This window comes from Acomys minous (assembly GCF_964271855.1).
Source record: "Acomys minous genome assembly, chromosome: 6".
NCBI lineage: Eukaryota > Metazoa > Chordata > Mammalia > Rodentia > Muridae > Acomys > Acomys minous.
In genome coordinates this window covers 36,917,198-36,934,809 of record NC_140487.1, presented here as the reverse complement: position 1 = coordinate 36,934,809, position 17,612 = coordinate 36,917,198, and the positions used below count along the sequence as shown (strand labels likewise).

Sequence of the window (17,612 nt, the reverse complement as noted above, 5' to 3'; positions counted from 1 at the left end):
AAACGCCCTCTGGTTGTACAGCTTACGTTCTAGGGGAAATGGGTTCAGTAAGCAAGTAACGTCCGTTAGGGTGTTCTAGGTGACGATAAGGTTGAGGAGGGAGGGAAATGGGGTCTGGGTCACAGGAAAGATAGCGAGGAGAGCCCCCTGAGAGGCATTAGAGTCTATGGTAGTACAAGAGATCGTGGTACGAATCTGGAACAAGAACAGAAAGGCAGAGGGACTCACAAAAAAAAACTGTGAGCTCTGGAGAGCAACGTGAAATACTGGGGTTTTGTTCCGGCTGATATCAAAATCCAAGAAATAGTTTGAACCAAAGGTGTGTTGTGATCTTACTTAGACTTTTAAAAGTAATGACGGCTGCCGTGTAGAAAGGGGCCTTCGGAGGTAACAGGAGAAGCAGCAGCATCTCAGCCAGCAGACTAACAGTGCCGTTCACGTGTGCTGCTGCGGTGGAACTCGGGGTATGACGGTGGCCATGGACAAGGGGATGTCTTGACCTATCTCGGAGGACATGATGATGATCAGAGGCTGCTGAGGAATCAGTACAATGGCTGCTTCTCCAAACTGAGATTGTCCTAAATATCTTCCTTTGTACTTAAAATCTAAGGAAGCTTTCCACTCAACAAGTTAACCACTGACCAAACTAACAGGAAGGAAAATTTACATTTGCTAGATCGAGTCTGTGGTCATGCCTGGCTCGTTGAAGTGGAAATTTAGTGAGCTGATACAATTTCTTCCTGCGCACAATGGCGCACAGCATTCCTCGGTAGACCTTGGGTCATCTTGCCAGGCAGGTTCTGCAGCCTTCAGCTCTGTTCACTGCCTCTCACTCAGCCCCTTGCTTCTTCAGTAGGCCAAGCTCCTCCCTCCCTCAGCACCTCTCCATGGCCCACTTCGGGCCTAAAGCCAGGCCATCAAGCTTTGCCCAAGTCTGGAGAAAATCCCAGAGCTGGCAAATGTGTATCATCTCTAAAACAGGGCAAGAAAACTGCACAAATGAAATGTCTACAAACATAACATTAATGCCAACTTCATTAATTGCTAAACCTAATATTCATACAATTCGGTGATATTGGAAATAACACTGGAGGACAGAGATTCCTGAATATGATGAGAAATCACAGCCAACTGCCCACTAAATTACCTGTAGCCAAAGAAAATTTAAGGGCAAAATTATAAAAGTAAATCTGAAGTTGTTCTGCAACTAAGCGTGTTTTATGTAATGTGAGATGCATATGCGCTTTAATACAACTGCTGTGATGTGGAATGGGGTTGCCAAGGTTAAAGGTATCAGGGTCTCCCATAAAAAACTTTGGATGCCTCTGAACAACACATGTGGCCATAGTTAGAGAAAAGAGAATTATGTCAGTGTTCTTTTGTGTATTTCTCCTTTGTGCTGCACTGTCACTTGGGGCTGCCAGACCAGTCCATTCCTTTCTGAAGTGAAATACGAGGAAACAGAAGGAACTGGGAGAGAGTGGGTTGACAGGACAGTGATGATAAGGGATTAAGTGTGGATCCAGCAAGCTCATGTCCGTGTGAATTGGCTCTGGGATGCTATGGATGCAGTAGTCAGAGGCTTTCGGCAGCCAGGAGCTGGCGGGGAGTTGGAGCTCTGGGCAGACGCTGGAGGAGCTGGAAACAACCAACGCTTCTTGATCACTTCATTCATCAAAAGTGGCAGGGAAAATGCAGCAGTTGCAAGGGACCTCTGGCAACTGTGCACACACACACTCACTCACACACACTCACACACACACACTCACACACACACACACTCACTCACACACAGAAACAAGCAGGTTCAGTGAGGGTTATAAGAAACTACCTGCCCTCCATCCATCAGACATCTCTCTATCTGTCACCCAAAAGAGTATTGCCTTTTCTGCCACTGTTTACCCCAACTGCCAAACGTCTCCTGCAGAAAATCCTATGAAATGTGCAAAAACAAAAACAAAAAATTCCCAACCGACTAAACTTGACCAAGGTCTTCAAAACTATCTTATTCCAAGAAGCATTTGTAACTTTTAAAACTAGTTCCTTTCTTAAAGTGACTGAGAGTATCTCCTTGCATCTAGAAGTTGGGTGAGTTGTCCCCAGGCCCCAGGAGACACAGAAGGGTGGAGGAGCCCCAGATGGAACTCTGAACCATTAAAAGGGGCAGGAAGAACCACTCTTGTGGCTCCAACCAGTCTCCTACTTATCTGTACACCCTGCAATATCCGCTCGTAACTCCACATAGCCTGGCTAGGAAGAAAGTGCTCACTGGAGCATACGCCTTTGTTTACACTGATCACCAGCCTCTTTCTCAGGGGCCCGAGCCCCATCATCCTACCTTCTGAAATCTGAAGTTATCTAATCCTTCTGGGTAGGGGGTGACTACTAAGTTTTATGCTCAGTTTTTTTTTTTCAGGGAGAGGTTTTTCTCTATAAAAGCTCAATAAAGAACAGCTAAGTAGCTTCAGCTATGCTTTTAATTGACCAAGGAGTGTATCTAGTGTGGTGTAAGATTCTATTCCTGACTTCGAGAGCTGTATGGAAGTGTCTACACTGAGAGACTGAGGAGAGGAATGAAGAAACTGGAGAATAGCAACTTGCTTTACCTCACTTTGGAATTGTAAAGATAAGCAGAGTAGAGCAGGGGACGAGTGCACATGCACTCCAAAATAGCTTTAATTGCCAGTATAACCTGAACTCTCAACTAGACAAACAAGGGAGGGGTTGCTGCTTAGAACCCCATAAATATTTCTCAGGGGGCACATTGTGTATGTGACACAACGCATTATGTGAAGAAATCCAGGTTCATTCTAATCAGCATTTTAAATGTCAAAAATAAATATGATATTTGGAAATATCCTGCTTAGATTGCAAGCAGTGAGAGACTGTAAAGAGACCAGTATTTACAACCCAGTTAATCATCTGAATATGGCATCTTAAGCCTACGTGTTCAACACTCGCTGGTATAAGCAACATTGCAGAAGATGCCACTTTGGAGCCTTAAGCATGAATGATCGTGAACTTCTCAAGGAAATGGTGTTGGGAAAGGTATGTTGATTAGAGAAAAGAGAGCAGACACTTTGCGGCACTTGCACCCTGGCCTCCCTGGAGGCTAGAGACCAGTAACCTTGGGGTGGAGGTGGCCTCACAAGAAGATGAACACAGACTAGAGGCAATCTCAACTGACACCAGTAATAAATGACACCAGAAGCAGAGACCATAGGATCAAATGCTCTGCTGCTTAAAATATTTACATTGGTGTTTGGAGGAGAAAAACAAAGGCTCCTCTACAAACTAAACACTAATAATAGCAAGCTAAAAGCAGAACGGTACTGCTGACATCTCTAATATACCATAATCCTCAATATGTAGAGAACTCTCAAAATTCAACACCAAAAAGATTAACTCTACTTTTAAGACTTGGGCAAGACTTGTCTGTCTTCATTCACAATTACAATGCCTTGCCCAATTGTTTTTTCAATATAGGAAGCTGATAATAAAATCATTGGAAAAAGAAAAAGGGAAATCTACCATCATTACATAACGGGTTTTATGGGGGGGTGCATGCGTGTGTGTGTGCATGCTGTGTGTAAGGCTAAGAAAACTTCCTAGAAATACGTATATCAAGAAAGGAAAGTGGTCAACTCTCCACAGTGGAGCTGCAGTCACTAAAACAATATGGTTGCATCTGCTTTGTGCTATAATGATGTAGAAATGAAATCTGAAATAAAATGCCACTTACCCCTATAATATCAACAAGATTTTCTATCAAATTGAGTAAAAAATTCTTTGCTGATTATAAGAACAGGACCAAAAGGATGGGAGATACCCAAGATTAATTGGCTCCCATCTCCTGGAATGAACTGAAATGTCTGATAGGAATTTTTTAAAAAAGAAAAGCGCATGTGGAGTTCTACCGTTTCTCAGCAAGAGCTATTCCTTCCTGTGAAATGCTTGAGGGGAAAAAAACAGAATAGCGTTCATATTTCTAAGAAATATAAATAATGCTGCCATCTTCCCCCATGATATAGTAATGAGAGTTCAGCCATATTCATTTCCTAAACAAAACACTGTCCAAAGGGGCTCAGCCCTTGGGTGACTCGGCTGCTTGGCATGGATTTGGTTCTCCCTTACTATGGCTGCATGCATCTACGTTTCAGACACAGAAGCCTCTCCCACTCCAGTGATGGAAAAGACATGAAAACAAACAAGGTGACCTTATTTGAAAGCCACCAAAACCTTGTCCGAGTAGGTTAAGCATTTAAGCAATGAAGGTGTTGTAAGGCCCTCCTCTTCCCTCATGCAAAGACCCCATTGGCACACAGCATGACAGTGGGAAGGACTTCAAAGCAGGACTATGTACAATATTTCTGCTAGCTTCTTATCAACTGTGTAGCCCTGGGAACACCTCTACCTCTCACCTTTTCCCTGTTAGGGTTCCCATGAGGTCTTGACTCAAAGGTCAAATAAGGTCATCCAGCTGTTAGAAGCCCAGATCTCCCACACAGGCTGCTTTCATGAGATTCTGGCACAGTTCTGCCTTCTTGGGGGCAGCTTATATGCATGAGCTATGGGCTCCTTCCTCCCCTGGGGTAAAGGCTTCCAATCTGATGCTGAAAGCGTGTCCACTGCCCACAAGAGCAAAGGTGGGGAGAGACAGAAGCACTCCACCACAAAGGAAGTGTTGACATGTGGTGACCTCTGTTTGACAAGTCTTCCTGGGTGTGACAATGCAGAGGTAGCCCTGTCTAATGAAAGAGATGTCCTCAGTCTCTCATTAAATCATATAAGTAGATGCAGTCAATTTTAAGAAAGTGTTTATTTTGAAACCCCCTTGTAAGACACCATAAATAAAGCCAAGCATCCTGATTCCCCGTGTAGTTTGTCCCCAGAATTCCTCCCCAAAATGCTGATGTGGTCTATTCTCTACATTTAATGCAAAAGAATCAGTTCAGTACATTTTTGCCTTTATAAACAAGTCTTGACTTCTGCATGCGGCAAAGAGGAGCAGTTCTGTAAAGTAAAGGACTCAGCCCATCAGATGCTCTTCTTCCCAAACCCCCGCTGAATAAAAGCACTGGGGAAGGAATGGCAGACCCAGGGCCGCTGGCTTTCAGCTAATCTTGCCTCAGTGAGAAACAATCAGATGAATCTGTGCTGTGAATGGGCTGGTGTGTGAAGTGTGGGTCTCCGTTCTTTCCTCCTGTTATTTTGTTTCCAGTTAAGGCATCAGATTAAGATAAGAATAAATTAATAAAATAAAAATTTTTTTAAAAGGTATCATCCAGCACTGAGAAGCATGGCAGGTGTGTCGGTTAGAAAGGGGCCCAGTCCTACATTAGAACAACAAAGCCTAGACTGGCTGTAGCATAAACAAAAGCAGAAGCTGATTTGTCACTTATAACAACAAGCAGTCTTGGAATAGACGGTCCAGGCCAAGGAGTAGCTAACAAAGCCACCAGAGTCAGGCACTCTCTACCTCCGCGTGCATCCCAGTCTCAGCGGAAAGACTCCATCCACAGGATGACTGAATGGGTTTCCCCCAGATGAGAGCTGCCAGGCGAGAGAGGAAGTCCTTGGGAGCAATAGGCAAAAGGATACGGCAGCCAGTTCCATCCGTGTCTGGGAGGAGTTGAGGGAGGAGGAACCGTGATCAGAATATATTGTATGAGGGAAAAAAATATTTTCAATTAAAAAAAAAAGCCTGAATGCCAAATAAGCAAGTCGACCCTGCATCTAACTGGGAGGACAGAATGGTGCACACAGTGTGACCATCACTGAAAGGTGCTCTTCCACTTGCACCTAATTGGTGGACTCAGTGGTGCACACAGTGTGGCTGTGGCTAAAAGGTAGAGATGGAGGGGGCGGGAGAGAGAGAGAGAGAGAGGAGACTGGTTGACAGATAAACATCCACGTGCTGGAAAAGATCTGCTGCAAACGACTCAAGGCACACGTTCAACAGCCAGGGCATGCAAGCCTTAACAAAGGCTCTGTTGTCAGTGCTCAGTTGTATACTTTGTAACTTGCTCCTTTCTTGGTGTCTTAGTAACTTGGCAACCTCTCTCGGGTTTGAATGGTTCTACTCTTAGCCGAGTTAATGGCTACCTGGAGGAAGCGTGTGGGGCGGGTGCGGGTAGGGTTTGTAAGTCACGGCATTTGCTTCTGTTTCTGCCTAGAATGAGGGCACCGAGCACTCACAGAAATAATCTTGACTGTTTTCAGCAGTGCTGGGATCGGGGAGTGCGGGACTGTACATGACAGGCGTGAGGTTTCGGTGGGTGTCACCTGTAGACCCTTAGGTTCCTATATGCTGGTACACATGGGGTTTCCTCCCAAGGTGTCCAGGAGGCATAGGATATCTTTTTAACACAAAACAAGTTAGATGAAGCCTTGTTGCCTGCCTAATAACCTCTGTCCTAAATGATAATACAAGACAACCCTTAAAGCTAAAAACAGCACTTAATTCTCACACACAATAAAAACAAGGAATTCCCGAAATTTGTGGATAAATGGATTGAGCTAGAAATGATCATAATGAGTGAGTTAACCCAGAAGCAGAAAGACTCAAATGGTATATACTCACTTATATCTGCATATTAGCCCAAGGGGCATGTCCTACGAAAGCCTTCACTTACCAGGAAACTGCGACAGAGGAGAGGACATTCTAGTGGGACTCTAGATGAGAGAATCATGGGAGAAAGGCAAAGTAGAAGGACCCAGAGGGTCCTAGAAGCCTACAAGTAGTACATTATGATAGGCAGATTTGGGCACAGGGGTCCCGCTCAAACTAAGGCACCAGCCAAGGACAATACAGGCAGTAAACCTTAAGCCCCTACCCAGATCTAGCCAATGGACAGAACACTCTCCACAGTAGAGTGGAGAGTGGGATATTACTTTCTCACATACTCTGGTGCCTCACCTTTGACCATGTCCCCTGGACAGGGAGACCTGGCGGCAATCAGAGGAAGGACAGCAGGTTACCAAGAAGAGACTTGATACCCTATGATCATATAGAGGGGGAGGTAATCCCCCTCAGGAACAGTCATAGGGGAGGGGAATAAGGGGAAATTGGGAGGGAGGGAAGAATGGGAGGATACAAGGGATGGGATAACCATTGAGATGTAACAAGAATAAATTAATAAAGGAGGAAAAAAAATTCTCACACACAAAAAAAGTTAAAGTTGTAAAATCTTGATGCCTGCTTAAAAGACCACTGTATATCCTCATAGGGTTTCAGGTCTCTTCTTGGTAGCTCACAGACATAGGGGAGGGGAGTAGGGGGAAAGCGGGAGGGAAGGAGGAATGGGAGGATACAAGGGATGGGATAACCATTGAGATGTAATATGAATAAGTTAATAAAATGCTTTTTTAAAAGACCACTGTAATGACACAGATATGCTTGCGTCTATATGGCTCGTTATTGCTTTTGCTCTGCGTGTCTTTCATTGTGCCAGTATTGCTAAAACCTTAGGTGGAACATTTTGCTCTTTCAGGATTGCATGTGTCTATTGTGATGTGTAAAAACGTCCTGGTTTTATACTTGTCACATCACAGTATCACTGCATAATAATGGAAAGCTCTCATGGCTTAGAAGATGGCTGTAAGAAAATCTGTTTCAAAGTGCAATGGGCTTCGGAGTCCATCAGTGATATCTCATTGAGACTTTACCATTTACTACTGTTTGCCATTTGCCCTGTTTCCTCGTTCATTAAAAAGAAATAATTCCCCCCCCCCCCCCACTGCACAGCATTGCTGTAAGCTTGACTCTAAGGAAGATGGTTTGAGCATTGTACATAGCCCAGTCTTTTCACTTGGCTGAGAGTCTGCAAATGATACGCACCGTTCTTAATGCTGAGCAAGTTGTAGCATTTTCTGTTTCTTAGCTACATTTGCAAGGCCAGCAGTGGTGACTGTGACTTTTACTGAACATTCTACTAAACTAGAAATTGAGGCCTTTCTGTTTTCTTTCCACATTCATGGTTCAAGTGGAATGTCTTAGTTTAAAAACTGTTAGACAGTAATTATTATTCGTGGTTGGAGAAAGCTTGTACCTTACAACCTTGATTCTAAGTCCATTGTGAATGTATAGATGGGCAATAGTCCATTTATTAAATAATGTCTTTTGAGGAAGTGGATGCATTCTCATACGTACATGTGTATATGGAAGACAGAGGTCACCTTGGATGTCAGTCCTTGGGGACCATCCACCTTGACTTCTGAGACTAAGTGTCCCTGAGACCTAGGCTTGCTGATTAGGCTACAGTGGCTACAGTGCCTAGCCAGTGGACCTGAGACCTGCCCGTCCCCACCACATCTCCCTCTGTATGTGGATGCTGAAGATCATACTCAGGGCCTTTGCTATGTAGCGAGCACTTTGCCCTCAGCAATCTCAGTGACATCTTAATCCCTGGTTGGATCAAGCCACAGTAGTTGCCTCGTGTTTCTTGGATTCCACAGACAATAATTAATGAAGTATATTAAATGAATCCAATATTCCACAGAGCTTTACGCTGGTTCCTTTGGACATATCAATATGCTTGTCATTACTAGAGATTGATGGATGGTACTGGGCCTGCTTCAGAATGGTGGTGGACAATCTGAGAGCAGTTGACACTGGGGTGATTTACAGTGACCCATGTCAGTGACATGCAAAGGTGCCCATGGTTTAATCCTGGATTAATTACAGATCCCTTCAGGTTTTTTTTTCCTAAAAATGATAATGCTTTTGTCTGCCTTCAAACGTCTTGCCTCTGTAGCCACAGAGTGCTGACCTGACAACCAAAACGTGAACTTGGTTGCCTTTGGGCACACAGATTAAAAATGTGTAACAATAGTCTCTCTCTCTCTCTCTCTCTCTCTCTCTCTCTCTCTCTCTCTCTCTCTCTCTCTCTCTCTCTCTCTCTCCCTCCCTCCCTCCCTCTCTCTCTCTCTCTCTGCAGGGTTTCTCTGTGTAGCCTTGGCTGTCCTGGACTCACTTTGTAGACCAGGCTGGCCCAGAACTCACAGAGATCCCCCTGCCTCTGCCTCCCAAGTGCTGGGATTACAGGCATGAGCCACCACCACCTGGCTGACAGCATTTTCAATATTGAATTCCTAAGCATTAAAACTATTTTGAAAATAAGCAAAACAAAAAAATAAAACACTAAACCTGTCCATTTTTCCACCACCACAAATATTCTAGTCAATTGCCTTTATGTAATATTTTGTGGATAGTATTAAAACTTAATCATAATATACATTTTAAAGTATTTGTATCAACTTCATCAATATTTGAAATATAGATGGTATTGTGCCAGGTGCCTATTCCCAGTTAACTTCAGCTTCCCCATTTCCCCCTTGTTAGGCTCTAAGATTACTGCCAACAAGCAATATAAGTAATCATCCAATATCCACCATGTTTTTATAAAATTATCTTTGAGTTTAGAATTGTTTCACTGAGATGGATTCCAGCTGCCAAGAGAGAAGAGAGTAACATATGAGTTCTCAGTTTCAGGTACATCTGACAAACTGCCTTCTTTGCTTTAAGTTGAACTTGTTAGACTTAATGAAATCTATGCCACAATTTGGCAGAGTTAAAATGAGTAAAATGAAACTGTGTGGGCGTGACAACTCAGTCTTCCCCTGAGCCACGGCCCTGTAGAAGTGTCCAAGCTTCTGCTTTGTTTCTTTCAGTTTCACGGGAGATTCTAAGCTTGCCTCGAGCATGCGCTATGTGGAAACACAGTCGATGCAGATTGGAGCATCCTATGTGATCCAGTTCAGCCTGGTGATGGGATGTGGCCAGACGTACACCCCTCACATGGACAACCAGGTGAAGCTGCAGTACTCGACCAACCACGGCCTTACATGGCACCTTGTACAGGAAGTACGTATGAGGTTTCCCTTCTTTAATTATTATTTTTTATTTATTCACCTTGCTCCTGGTCATAGCCCCCATGCCTCCTGACCTCCCAGTCCCACCCTCCCTCCCTCTCCCCTACTCCTCAGAAAAGGGGAGCCCCACTTCCAGTCTACCCCAGCCCGTCACGCTGCGTCAGGACTGAACGTGTTCCCTATGTTTTTTTTAAAGTTCATAATCCATACCATCTTCCTTTAGTTGAAAAGAAATGATATTATACAACCTTGAATTGACATCAAGTTAGAAACGTTACAAAGAAACCACTCTAGGCTAGTATCAGAAACCAAAGGACAATTGGAAATTTTTAAAATAAAAAAATAAGCGTAACCCAAGACTGGATCCTCTTGGGCAGTTTTTGATGTTATTTCTCTAGTCCTCTTCCTCTGAAAACGCATCTCTTTTGCCCCTATGACGCGTTTCCATCTATTCTTTCCCCAACCCTGGGTAGACTACATAAGGAATGTGGTGTCTCTTGACCTTAGAAACAAAAAAGAACTATAATCTAATATTTGGAATAAAATTATTTTTATCACACACACACATACACACACACACACACAAACACACACCAGTATTCTGACAGTGTAATAAATGCAAAACTATTAAAACACATAAGATAAATTTTGTAAATGCTCATGTTAATAGATCAAAATTAATCTTCATCCATTTCTATTTGTGATGAGAACTGAAAGATGTTTAATTCTATGATAACATCTTAGTTGTAATTACTTCTCAAATGTTTTTTAGTTTCACAGAAAGAAAAGTCATGAATTTTGGTCCCTAGAGCCAGAAGCGATGACTACGGTTTTGGCTTTCTCTGAGGCCTTTTTCTCTTGCAGTGGGAGATGAAGCGTCTCCAGTGGGCAAGCGGAAGCTGAGTTTGCCTTCTGCCTCTCTTTCAGGAATGCCTCCCCAGTATGCCAAGTTGCCAGGAATTCACCTCCGCCAGCATTTACCATGCCAGTGAGTTCACACAGTGGAGAAGAGTCACTGTCCTCCTTCCTCAGAAAACCTGGTGAGAAAAGATGCCTTAAATGTGGCTGCCCGTCCCACTCTTCCTCTCTGTTGGCATGGCTTGGGTGTGGAGATGACGTCAGCAGACATCTAAGAGTGTGTTCCTGCTACCCAGAAGCCTGGGCTTTCCTCTGTACTCGGGTTTTCAGAACAGGGGGCCAATGAGGAATATGGAAGTGTGTTTTTTCCAGTGTCAGCTGCTTCCAGCCTCTTCTTGCCCCACAATCTTGCTTTTGTGGAGAAGTTCAATGAACCAACTTCCTGACGTTTGACATTCAAAACAAAATGATGCAAGGAATCTAGAAACCAAGTAGTTTGGATTGCAAATTTATTTTCCCTCATTGCAAAGCCCAACTTTTTATATCAAAGGCTTACCACACATTCTTTTTCTAGTCACATTTTATCTTAGTAACAGTAGAAAGCATCCCTCGGGAAGGAGAGGCAACAGTACACAAGGAGCAAAGAACAGTTGAAGAGGGAAGGAAAAAGGCACAATAGGTTTTTTTTTTTGCAGACATTACATTTTTTTTTTCAGCTTAGCCTGTTCAGTGAAAACACTGCAATATCAGTGCCTTCTTTTTTTCATTCAGTGCTGTGTAGAGCCTTTTTCAGCATAAGCTCTTCTAAAGAAAAAGTCTTGGGCCGGAAATAGGGTCTGAATTCTCAGAGCCATAGTTAGCTCTGCCAGTGATCAACCAGCCACACGTTCCTTGCCATTGCCACCTCTGCAAGGCAAAGTCCTATCAATGTATGGACTGTTTTAATTAATTTATCTTAAAGATTCCTCGCAGCCCTGGAATTCTAGGATTCTGGAATATGTGTAGAAGCAAAAGCATAAACAAGACAAGCATTGTATTTTTCTGTGGCATATGCCTTCAATGCCTCTTTTATTAAGAGAAAAATGACTAAACAAATCTTCTCTGATTGTTTTATATATAAAAGTTAGGCACCTCACAGAGGCAAATGGACAACCCCGTATTACTTTACAACTTCTGTTGAAGGCTGAATGACTGCGCTGTGTAAGAATGGCTCCTTGATTGTTTTTGGCGTGCATCATTATGTCAGTTGGAATAAAATGCTTGAAATTTGATTTCCACAGGTTTTTTTTTATGTCCCACTGTGAGCCATTTCCAAGATACTCTATTGATGCCTTGTATAATAAGTTCTTGCTTTCTTTAATATTCTGCTCTTTTGTGTCTACTGCTGGGAATGTAATCAAGATTTTTATTTAATTTCAATGACATTCCAAGCATGTATTTCAATGACAGCATCTGTAAAACAACACCTCTAACAATTGAAACGCTAATCACTCTGAGTGCAAACTCCTGAGAGCTTTCGGTCTTCGTTGCTGCATAATTAAATTTATTTCTCTCATTATTAAGAAAAACACCGAAAGTTATTTTACTCACTGACATGTGTGGTTTGGTCTCAAAATGACAATCTTCAGATAATATCCATAGTGTGTTGTAGAGATGTCTTTTCATCATTGGAAACATTCTAAACCATAATTCTTTATTTTTTATGTCTATGTATGTATGTCTTTGTGCCACCTGTATGCCTGGTGCTCTCAAAGTCCAGAAGAGAGCATTAGGTCCCCTGCATCTGGAGTTATTGACAGTGGGTGCTGGGAATCAAACCCAGGTCCTCTGAAAGAGCAATCGGCGCTCTTAACCACTGAGCCATCTCTCCAGCCCTGAGGCATCATTCTTATTTATTGTACTTTAGGTAGTATCCAGAAAGTATTTTCCTATCAGGAAAAAAAATGTATGTTGTTTCTCATTCAGATTATGTGAGGGATTCATTTCTTAGTCAAAAATGTAGCATCACTGAGTTGAGTGTTATTTATAGTCAGAAAAGGTTAATCTCCACAGTGTTAATTGGACATTGAAGAGAAATGTAGTGACCCTTAAACTCTGTACTTTAGTGAGGGTGCCTGTTCTATAGTAGAAGTCTTCATGGAATATCAGAAAATTAAATAGAATTTTGATTCAAAGTGCATCAGTGAATTAAAGAGGTAGTGTACTGTAAAACATATATATATGAATGACAGAATAGAACCTACTTGGAACAGGAAGGCACCAAGCAGGGTAAAGAAAGAGGAAGGGGGAAGGAAATAGAGGGCAAATATGAGCAAGACATAATAATACATGTATATGAAAACACCATTGGAGAAACATCATTTTGTATGCCAAGTAAAAAATTTAAGTAGATTATTTTCAAATAAAAAATGTGTTCTTGTTACCATGTACTCAGCACATGTACTCTACAATATAATTTTGCTTCTCCAATTTTCCTTCAGACTTCTTTGGGGGTGATGAAAATATTATATTAAAAAATAAACAGTCCAATATAGAATTTATTTTAGTATTCCCACTGACTCATAGTTAATCTAAATATTACTGCTACATGAAAAACATTTTACGCTGGTTATTGCTTTGTTTCTGAGTCTATAATGCTTAAAGTCTCCTCTATAAAGATTAAATGTATTTAGTCTCCTCAGCATCCTTGGTAATTTTTATTATGTTTGTTTTAACTTTTTGTAATAGCATTCTACTGGGGAAAGAGACAGTTTGGTTTGAAGCAGTATTATTTCTTTGACCAAATAATTGTTCTGTTTTGATTTAAACATGGATGCAAATGTAAACTGAATATATTAAAGCAAGCATGGTCATTGCATTATCCCAGATATGTTAACTTTGAAAATGTGCTGGATCAGATAACAGTCAAGTGGAAATAGCTCCTGGATACACCTGCTCAGAGAAATTACACTATACTGGAACTGAGCATTTGTTACCCAATGAAAATTAATTTCATTTTTATGAAGGACATTTACATAAGAACAGGGCTTAATGAGACCCAAACAGCTGTCAGTTGCTGACTTCATAAACAAATCAACACCTAAATGACTGAATGAGTTTCAGAATAATTGGGCAAATGTAATTACAGAAACTCTAAAGGTGGAAAATACAATTTAGCCAGCCTTCATTTACCTTGACTCTTCAGGTTCCATAACATGGAGCTGTGAGTGGGCGCCAGTATGCTTTGGCCTTGAAGTTAATGAAGGAAGGATTGTACTAAGGCTCAATTTTTGTTGCTTTTAGAAATCCATAGTTTGACGTTTGGATTTTAGATGTAAGCCAATGTTATTTCATGACCTTTTCAAAGATGATGGATGGATGGATGGATGGATGGATGAATGGATGGATAGATGGATGGACAAGCAGATGAATTATCTGTGTTGAGGACAGCATTGCACAGTGGAGAACCTGTGAATCAGTGTGATCACACCTTGTCTGCCCTCATGGGCCAGCTGGAGATGGCTTGCACAATCGTTTTTGTCACTAAAAATGAATACAATATTCAACCTCTTTTTCCTGGCCTTTCTCTTACTTGGAATCAATATGTGGAGTATACTCAAGTGAAATAACCTTAAACTTTTCATGGTAAGGACATACCTCGTCACAAGTTCACGAGCATAAGGTTCACTTCCTTAGGAAAGGAACTAAGGATGCACATGGTTTTGTGATTAATATAAGATGATAAGATAATAAGACAAAAGATGTCAGATATTAGAATAGTTTATATGAGGCTTATTAAATGAGCATGGGAGAGAAGGAAAGGGGAAAGGGGTACCGAGAGAGAGAGAGAGAGAGAGAGAGAGAGAGAGAGAGAGAGAGAGAGAGAGAGAAGTAGAAAAAGAGCCCCAAGGAAGGTCTGTCCTTTTATATAGCCCTGGGCAGGGCCATGCCCCCATTGCAGGTAGGCAGTGGCATCACAGGTAGGCAGACTGAAGCAGAATTCTAATACATGTGGCTCTAACAATATAAATTGAGCCAGGCATGGTGGGGTGCGCCTTTGATCCTACCACATGGAAGGCAGAGGTAGGTGGATCTCTGTGAGTTCAAGGTCAGTTTGGTCTAAAAGACAGTTCCAAGACTGCTAGGGCTACACAGAGAAACCCTGACTTGAAAAACAAAACACACACACACACACACACACACACACACACACACACACACACACACACACCAAAAACAAAAAGCAACCAAGTAAAAAGAATATAAATTGAGGGGCTTCTCAATCCCTCCACCCCATTCTAGTGCTGACAGTAGAAAACATTCAACGTAATACTTTCCATCAGTCGTACAAAGGCATCTAACTGTGAGAAAAATAAACCACCACTAGAGGAATCAGACACTTCAGGATCCTAAAAATCAACTTGTGCAAGCCCTTTATTTGCAAAGTGAGGAATTAAAAGCCTTTGCCAGCTTGGCTTTCTCACTGAAGATCACTCAGCTGCTAAACTGCAAAGCTGGAGACCTAGGAATCTCACCCCCTAACTCTTGGTGTTACCTTTAGGAGTTAGAAACAGACTCCTCTTCTAACCTGCTTGGCTCACTTTTAGCCCACTGGCTTCTGAGCACCTGGCTTACTCTGCTCCTATACACGCTATGGAGATGAGCGTTGTCCTTGTATCTGGAAGACCATGGACTTAGTCAGCTGGGACTCTGGACACGACTCAAATCATAACCAGTTTTTGAAAGACTAGAGCACCCTCTCTTTCTCATAATGACAGTGCTCTGGGAGTCTTGTTTCTTTAATTTTACAGGGCGCTATACTTGTCCTAGCCAGGGTTCTATGGCTGTGAAGGAACGCCATGACCAAGACAGCAGCTCTTACCAAGGGAAGCATTAGTTGGGGCTGGCTTACAGTTTCAGAGATTTAGTCCATTATCATCATGGTGGGAGGCGTGGCAGCACGCAGTCAGAAATGGTGCTGGAGAGGTAGCTGAGAGTTCTATGTCCTGATCCTTAAGCAGCAGGAAGCAAGAGGCTCTGGCCCAGGTATGGACTTCTAAAACCTCAAGGTGCATCCCAGGGACACACTCCCTCCAGCAAGGCCACACCTCCTATTCCTTCTCAAGTAGTGCCACTCCCTGATGACCAAGTATTCAAACAATGAGCCGATGGGGCCACTCCTATTCAAACCACCACAATCAGCCAATGAATCTACTTTTGTTGTAGGCTTTTCTAAAAGCCAGGTTGTAATAATACTATGAAAATCATGATGACTGTCAAATTACAAGCATAAGCCTGCTACCACAGAGATGCCTCTGTCCTATGTCCCAGGACACGTACTAACGTGCAAATTAGCCTGTCTGCTGGAGGTGCTCAGTGAACCCTGGACTTATCCTGCTACAAATAAAAACACAAAACAATTAGCAACGGATCAATGGAAAAGTAAACGAGCAAAAGCTTAGTCTGAATTTTAACATTCTTCTGTGCACTCGTGGTGTGCTAACTATGTGTAATTGGTGCACATTACTATGGACTAATCAGAGACAGATCAAGTGTGTCTACAGAGTGAGCTAGGGGATGCTGTAACCAACAGAGCTAAGCACACACAAGGATGCTGCAAACTCTTTGGTGGTGGTGGTGGTGGTGGTGGTGGTGCTGCTGCTGCTGCTGCTGCTGCTGCTGCTGCTGCTGCTGCTGCTGCTGCTTTAGCACTTTGACAAAAAAAAAAAAAAAGAACTCATCACAGATCTCTGAAAATTCCTACAGGTGAAATTTTTCTCTGTAATTTTTTTTAATGTTTTCAAGTAGACACACTGATTTTGAGCCTTTTTTTAATATGACCCTCGAAATATCTTCTGACTTCAATGAACTAAGACCCCTGGTGTTTGTGTTTTACCATTTCATCTCTGTTTGAGGTCAGCTGGCCCATAAAACTCAAGCAAGTTTTGTTTCAGAAATAAGCCTATCTACACATGCGCATGGTCTCCTTTCTATGTAGAGCTCTTCAGTGTGTCTCCTCTACCCCAAAATTGTACCCCAAAGTTTTTGTTTTGTATTCTGAACCAAATTAAAGTCTTCCAATAATGACCAGCTTGATTGTTTTGAGAAATTCTATTACTCTAGGTAAAACATTTTGTATTCTCTGTCTGTAAAAGGAATGCTCCTTTCAGTAGGAAGCTTTTACTTTTGAATGTTCTGTACTTATTTCTAGAATCAAATTTTTTGGGTAACAACAGAAAGTCCAGCCTTCTCCTTTTCTTCAAAATGCTGCAACTAAATTAAGATTGAAACATAATGTGGGCAGATTCTTTTTCAGCTCTCTTTCATGGTAGAACTGTTGAAAACTGCAAAATACTTGAGTGGAAATTAAGCTGAAGAAATTTCTGGGGACCTCAATAGACACTCTGGAGGGTTTGTTGTCAGAAAGCTGCTGAGCTCTGGCCATCCTAGTGGGAGGCACGACTGTCCAACTGATGTGCCCACTTCACTCCTAGGTCCAGTGCCACCCGCTTCCGCTGGAGTCAGAGCTATTACACAGCACAGGATGAGTGGGCTTTGGACGACATTTACATTGGGCAGCAATGCCCCAACATGTGCAGCGGCCACGGCTCATGTGACCATGGCATATGCAGGTATGTGCTTCTAAGAGTGTGACCCATGCCTGCATCTCGGGGTTTGTGTCTGTGGCTTCATCCCAGGAGTTATCTTCCCAGCCAGTGCAAAGACTCATAAAAATAGCCGAAAGAAAACAAATCTCCCTTTTGTCCTTGTTTTACTGTAAAAGATGCTGCTACGTTAGCATAAAGCCGCATATTCTGAGCCTCTAAGTCTAACCCCACCACAAGGCCTGCTGGGTTTATTTTGAAAGCCCTGCTGTTATTTCCCATCCCACCCCATCATCT

At 42.5% G+C, this 17,612-nt stretch overlaps 1 protein-coding gene across 2 annotated transcripts in view; it reads left to right on the top strand.

The window, feature by feature from the left end:
- The window catches only part of RELN (reelin), a 443,910-nt gene that overhangs the window by 312,048 nt on the left and 114,250 nt on the right, over positions 1–17,612 (top strand). For both annotated transcript variants that reach the window (XM_084787306.1, XM_084787305.1), the window contains exons 21-23: positions 9,673–9,865; positions 10,801–10,913; positions 17,205–17,342. In XM_084787306.1, coding sequence (XP_084643432.1) covers positions 9,673–9,865; positions 10,801–10,913; positions 17,205–17,342 — 444 coding nt within the window. The remainder of the gene's footprint in view (positions 1–9,672; positions 9,866–10,800; positions 10,914–17,204; positions 17,343–17,612) is intronic.